The following is a 6,690-nucleotide window of genomic DNA, read 5'->3' as shown; positions in this document are numbered from 1 at the left end:
ATCTTGAGACTTTTTCTTCAAAATGAAGAAATTTAGTTTTCACAAAGTTTTGGATGGTTTAACTTCATCCCCTAGTGGAAACTGCAGTAGTAGTAGCGGTGGCAGTGGGCCTGGAAAGAACTCTGGGAACTCCGGAGAGGCTGCAGGGACACCCAGGGATGAAATTCAGGAGACGCTGACTGCAGACCACTTTCAGATATGCAAGGTAAGAGCTGAATGCTTTCTGTAAACATCAACCCTCAAAAAGCTAGCGGTCAGTTTTAACAGGCCAATTTTAATTCTCTTAAATATTGGCTGCATTTTATTTTTCCCACTCCCCCCCCCCCAATAACTGCTTTATATTTTGTACAATGAAATCAGAACAAAAACTCAGCACCTGCAATAAGCATCAGTAATGATTAAAAAAAAATATTTGGGACCCATGTCTGAGTTGATCACATGCAACCTAAATTTTGTGGGGATTTTACTTGAAAATGAAAAGCAAACCTACTTTTTCTTATGTTAAACATCCAGAAATTTTAAGTATGGGAAAAGACAACATTCTGTCTCTTTTTTGGTTTTGCTTATCAAGGTTTCACTACTTTTTGTTTCATAGCTACCTTTGAATATATTATAATAAAATTATAACCTAGATTATAAAAAGATCATACTTAATATCCAGAACTCACGTCATCATGGAAAGAAAAAAGTATTATTATTATTATTATTATTATTATTATTTTGCTTCATTCATTTTGGAAACCTTTGCATTAAGCCTTATTTAAATGATGATTAATAAAAGTTTGATCCTTTTGGATAAATCAGTATTCTTCTCTTATGTGTTGCAAATTTCATCGGTTTATTTTTAATTGTACTATGATAAAAGTTAGCCCCTTTGGCTAAGGAGTAGGCAATCTTGATAGACCAGGGAGTTGCGTTCATCTGCCTTAAATGCTTCAGTGGGGCCAAAAGGCTGGTGGGCAGGCTAGAATACATACACCCACACAAACACTTGTCATTTATATTCACAGATTCTTTCTCTCTGTGTCTTTCTCCTGTACAGTATACATTCAGTTCAGTTGGGTCAGCCATACGGAGGTGTCTTCTGCCAGAACCCCCCTTTTTAGCACCAAGCAAAGGCACTCCTTTTAATATAAACTCTTTTATGCTGCAGTAATGAACAGCATAATGAACAGCTTCATTAGGTTTATTTCAGTTTTTTAAAATTTCCATTAATTGCTGGTTTAATTATAATTCAGTCTATTTTGAAGGCATTGATTTTAAGCTTCTGATTTTAGATGGAATTTTAGATACTTAATTTTAAAATGTTTTATAATCGAATCTGGAAAAACATCTGTTTTGATAGAACACAATTATTTCCTTTACCCATATTTTTGTGAGAGACTGGGTGTGTGGTATCTTAGTCTCGGGAGCTGGAATAGATTGAGGATTCTCTTAGGGTAACACCTATACCACTGCCTAGCAGAATCTCTAGGCAGAGCTGGTGTTGGAATCCCCCAGGCTCCCAGTCCTGGATTATTTCCTGCTTCAGCTTGAAACTTGTGTGTCTGGAATGGCTGAGGAGTTTAACTAAGTAGTCAGGAGCAATTATGAGTTTATTCTAGTTGGTAGCAGGCCTGATACATGATACATGAAATATGCTCAATTTGATATTTGATGAGGGAGGTGTTCCACAGGTGGGGATGCCGCCAATCCCTCAGTTGTCCTGGATGAGCCTTCACGTGGTTAGCTGGATTTCTGGCTATATTCCATATCTAGGGAAATGGATCCTTTAGGATGGACCCCAAAAGGATATTGGATCCAATTGGATTTCAGGAGGCATTGGAAGGGTTTTTGTTTTCTAAGTGGGATCCACAAACTCATGGCCTGTTGCATTGTTTTGGGCTGTGAGAAAGCTGACTCATACAGAACCCTCACAGGCCATGAGTTTGTGAACGCTGCTTCCCATTGTTGAGAAACTGCCACGCCCTCGGTCCCTTTAACTATGGAAGGTTAGAGACGAGTCTATCATTGCAGGTCTCTGAGGGATCCAATGTAGGGTTCTTTAGAACTGGTCTTGGAAGGAAAGAATACCTGTCAATTCTGTACAGCTGTAATTGCGGGAGCAGATAAGAGTCTAGAGCAGCTAGAGAGTTGTATGAGAACCAGAAGGGAAAAGGCATTCTCACCTTGGGATGAGCAAGTGGAGGCCATACAATTTAACATCCACAGGATCATGAATTATGTGGGAGTGTCCACATATACAATCCTCTGCAAAGCCTTCCTCCCTTCAGAGCTTCATTCTGAATGCAGAAACTCCTTGATAGGAAGCACGGTCTTATGCAAGATGTTGGAAGCAGAATTAGCAGCTTCCAATGTCCAGTTTAGCAACACTGAATAGAGCTTGTGAGAATCTATAAATACACAGTTGTAACTGAGAACAGAAGATAAATTAAATATTTTATACATTAGTTGAAAACAATAGTCCAAAACAAAAAATGGAAGAGGTACTATTGTGTTCATGCCACATTATAACAACTATCTTGACACAAAGAGAAGCATGAAGTTTGGGGTGGGAGATGGTTCCTGTAGGTTTTATCTCCCACTGAGATGCTTAAAGGAAAAATTTCCCATTTTCCATTGCTCAGAATGTGCTCCCTCTCCTTCCCATCATACACAAACAGAAGAAACCAACCTTCTTCACCCTGAAAACTGCACTTCCTCTTTTTGCTACAGTAGATTGGCTACTTTTTCCCCTTTTGGAGCATTAAAGGGCAAGCTTACAGCTGCCATTTTGCTCCTTTAAAATCTCCTTCAAGAATGGTGTGTGTGTGTGTGTGTGTGTGTGAAATCACTGTAATTCTTTATGGAGAGTTGAGGTTTTTAATGGACATGCTTTGGGTAAAAGGCTAAAAATCCCCCAAATTCCATAACCTTAAAAAAAAATGAAATCCAGTTTGATTTGAGGGATCTCCAAGGACACTGCACACAGCCTGTCATCAATCAATTAAAATATCAAATGCCCTTGTCTGGTGACTGTCAGCCCTTGAGTTCTAGATAGAGGATGGAAGAAAAAAGGCAAGATATTTCCTTTATTCACTGTCCTGAGGATCTTAGGGGGAAAAAACCACAAGGAATCTTTTCCAGAAAGCACTCCATCCTTTCCCTCTAACATCTGAGCTGAAGATAGAATTTATATCTGGTTATAAAGCATGAGGAAGATGACCTCGACAGAGATATGTAGGAACCATTACCTAGGCAAAAGGGGCTAAAACATTATTTAAGTCCACAATGAGATAACATTTGGAAGTGGCTCAGACAAATGCCTCCCTAATTCACTAAATTGTAAGAAGGAGGAGGAGGTATAGCATGATCGGACTTGTAAGATTCTGATATTATAGCCAATCTCAATAAAAGTAGTTTTAGTCTACCTGTAGAATTGATTTCCTGACACTGGTGCTTTAAAATATCTTATTCCATTTCTATTGTCTCTTATATCAGAAATGGTTGTTTTTCCTTGTGCCTATTAATAATGTGTTTTTTTAAAAAAAACAAAATATATTGAGGTGCCCTTTACTTATTGCAAACTAATTTTACATTTTCTGATACAGGAAGATGCTATGGAAAACTTCATATTGTAATGTCATGCTTTACTATGAAGTGTCTACAGGAAAAGCAAATGTTTATACATAAAAATTATTTTGAAAATCTAAAAAATGTGAGCTTACAGAATATGGCAATTGAGTCAAGAGGAGGGAAAGAAAGAGTTTTAAAGAAAACAGTTTCAAGAAGGATTGATTTGTTAGCCTTTTGCAGCAAATACCACAAAGAATCTTATTGTTTCATGATAAATTTGTTTCTCATCAGAGGCCATAAGTCTGTTCTGTCGATAGAATCCAGAAGTCTGGGTGGCTGCAGGGGCTCAGGTTTGCACATGCAAGGTTTAAAAATATGTTGGAGGAAAGGCTGTGCGCCCCAGCCATGATCCCTGTTGACTCACAATCCACATCTCCGTAACTGGGAGATGGCTCTTTGCCATGTACATGCTCTCAGAGTAAAATTACCCCTCTGGTAGTTTCTTTGTTACAAAAGAAAGACAGGGACAGGGACAGAGACAGAAGTATGTGGAGAATGGCTGGGGAAGGAAGGGTGTGTCTATCATCCACATCCACAGTGGATGTGATTAATGTTGAGAATCTCTAAAACAGTATTTCTCAACCTTGTGAACTTTCAGATGTGTGGGCTTCAACTCCCAGAATTCCCCAGCCAGCATGGAAGAGTTGAAGTCCACACATCTTAAAGTTCCCAAGATTGAGAAACGCTGCTCTAAGAAGTTAGAGAAGCCCAAGAAATTACATTTGCATCAGGAAGACTTTTCTTTCTGTAGAAATAGTAAACTCATGTAGCCAGGAATTTGCACTAGGATTCTGATTCTGTATGTGCTATATCTGATTTTCTTTATATCTCTGTTCAAGTTACGGCACTGAGTATTTAATTTCAGCCTCCATTCACGTATCTGTCTCTATTCCTAAGTAATAATTTTGTTAGAATCTCCTGGGTACCTGTAATATTTTGAACTCTCTCCAATCTCTGCAGAGATATTTGGACATTTGAAGCAGATCTTGTACTCTGTCTGGAATATTGGATTCATTTATTTATTTCTCTATCACAATTATATAGCTGCCCATATCACAGTAAAGTGACTCTAGGTGGCTTATAATAAAAATAATTATAAAATCAAAATGTTAAAAAAACTATAATTAAAAGACATCAACAACACTATTAATAACAAGACAGTGGAGAAAATTGGTGTTAAAAACAATGCAGCCATCTCATCAAATCACCATTTCTTTGAGATCCCCAGGCCTGCTGACACAGTCATCTTTTAAGGGACTTCCGAAAGGATGTCAAGGATGGGGCCATTCTCACCTGGGGGTGGGGGAGATGTTCCACAGGGTGGGTACCACGGCAGAAAAGGCCCATTTCCTGTGTCCCACCAGGTGAAAATACAGATGGGACCTGCAGCATGCCTCTCCTGTCGGACCTGATAGGATGGGTAGATGTAATCGGGTGGATGCGGTCCCTCAGATAACTCGGCCCCATTCCACGAAGGGCTTTAAAGGTCAAAACTAGCACCTTGAATTGGACCTGGAAGCAAACCGGCAACCAATGCCGCTCGTGGAGCAGAAGTGTAACATGTGCCATCCTAGGAGCAGACATAACTGCCTGTGCCACTGCATTTTGCACCAGCTGAAGCTTCCGGATACTCTTCAAGGGCAGCCCCATGTAGAATGCATTATAGTAGTCCACTCGGGAGGTGACCAGGGCATGAGTGACTGAGCAGAGCCTTTTCTTTTGCTTTTCTTTTGGATTTTTTTCTTAGCTAATTTGTAAGCAAGTGTAATACAGTGAACCTCAGAAGCTCTGTAATTATCTCCTTCCACAATGAATGTCTGCTCAAAGCTGGAAGTTAAAAAAAAAAATTCTTATAATGTATATTTTACCCCCTTCCCCCACTGATTTGAGCTGGATTTCTGCAGTCAATAGGCTATGTTAGACTGCCTGCTGCTACCCAATATTTTGCGTGAAAATTTTCCATACTTCAGGATAATCTGTAAGTTTAAAATGCATATAATTTAACTGGTCAATGCAATAGAAGTTAGACTTATAATGAGTTAATTTATTTTTTATCACCGAGCAGCCACTTAATTATTTTGATTATCCAGTTTTTTATTTGCTTTAGAAAATAAAAATTAAGGAACCATAGAAAACATATCTGTCAATTACAACTACATGTTCTTCCTCACTAAAATTTATATTTTCTATTTCAGACAGTTCGTCATGGATTTCCATATCTGCCCACTGTCTTAGCTTTTGACCCAGTTCAAAAGATTCTGGCTATTGGAACAAGAACGGGTGCAATACGCATGTATCCTTTGCTATTGTACATTATGATAGCTTCAACTACATTTTACAGTTTTATCAGTTTGTTTTGTTTCATCTTCATCCAGATAAAATACAGATTAATTTCTCAACTATACTTTGCTATTTTTCTTTGTGGCAGCATAATCCAAAATTTTGTTCTAGTTCTAGTCGTGTGAAAAAGAAAATACACCCTCTTTGAGTTCTATGGTTTTACGTATCAGGACATAATAAAAATCAACTGAAATTGGACCTCACTCTGGGTTCCAGTCCTTTGGACTAACTACTGAATTAGTTATCAACATCTGAGATGTACAAAACACTTAAAAATACCAACACAATGTATCCCACAAAAGTCACCCCAACCAGAACCAAGGTTGCTCAATGGCTCCAAGAACTATAGGATATTGCTTGACCATTGGAATACTGTTACTCATATTGGGGTAGGATGAATAAATTGCCGTGCTTGAATCCCTTATGACTTGTGATCTGGGATGAAGATAGATTTGTGAAGTCTCTAACCCTTTACACAGGCTGCTTTTAATTATCTTCCCTGATTAGTAAAAACAAAGGTTAATTCTGCTTTGATTTTGTATTGCTCTTATTTCAGCAATCAACCTAAGCAAACTGATCCTTGACTGTGATGCTTAACAGATTGGGCAGGCCAGGTGTTGATTGTTATTGTCAGCATGAAAGTGGTGCTGCTGTTCTGCAGCTTCAATTTTTAATTAATGAGGTAAGGCTTCATTAATAAGAATTATGCTATAGCCACACTGGACTGTTTTGGTC

The 6,690-nt window shown here is 38.4% G+C and overlaps 1 protein-coding gene across 1 annotated transcript in view; it reads left to right on the top strand.

The window, feature by feature from the left end:
• STXBP5L (syntaxin binding protein 5L) overlaps window positions 1–6,690 on the top strand; it is an 83,779-nt gene continuing 77,089 nt past the window's right edge. The window contains exons 1-3 of the mRNA XM_007424172.3: window positions 1–205; window positions 5,811–5,908; window positions 6,556–6,637. Of these exons, the coding sequence (XP_007424234.2) occupies window positions 23–205; window positions 5,811–5,908; window positions 6,556–6,637 (363 nt within the window). The 5' untranslated portion in view covers window positions 1–22. The remainder of the gene's footprint in view (window positions 206–5,810; window positions 5,909–6,555; window positions 6,638–6,690) is intronic.

The sequence above is a fragment of the Python bivittatus genome, unplaced genomic scaffold (assembly GCF_059951505.1).
Source record: "Python bivittatus isolate LINGU-HERP-01145 unplaced genomic scaffold, Pbiv_v1 ctg000520_np1212, whole genome shotgun sequence".
In the NCBI taxonomy this organism is placed as follows: domain Eukaryota; kingdom Metazoa; phylum Chordata; class Lepidosauria; order Squamata; family Pythonidae; genus Python; species Python bivittatus.
Note: the sequence above shows the minus strand (reverse complement) of the source record. Positions and strands in the feature narration are given on the sequence as shown.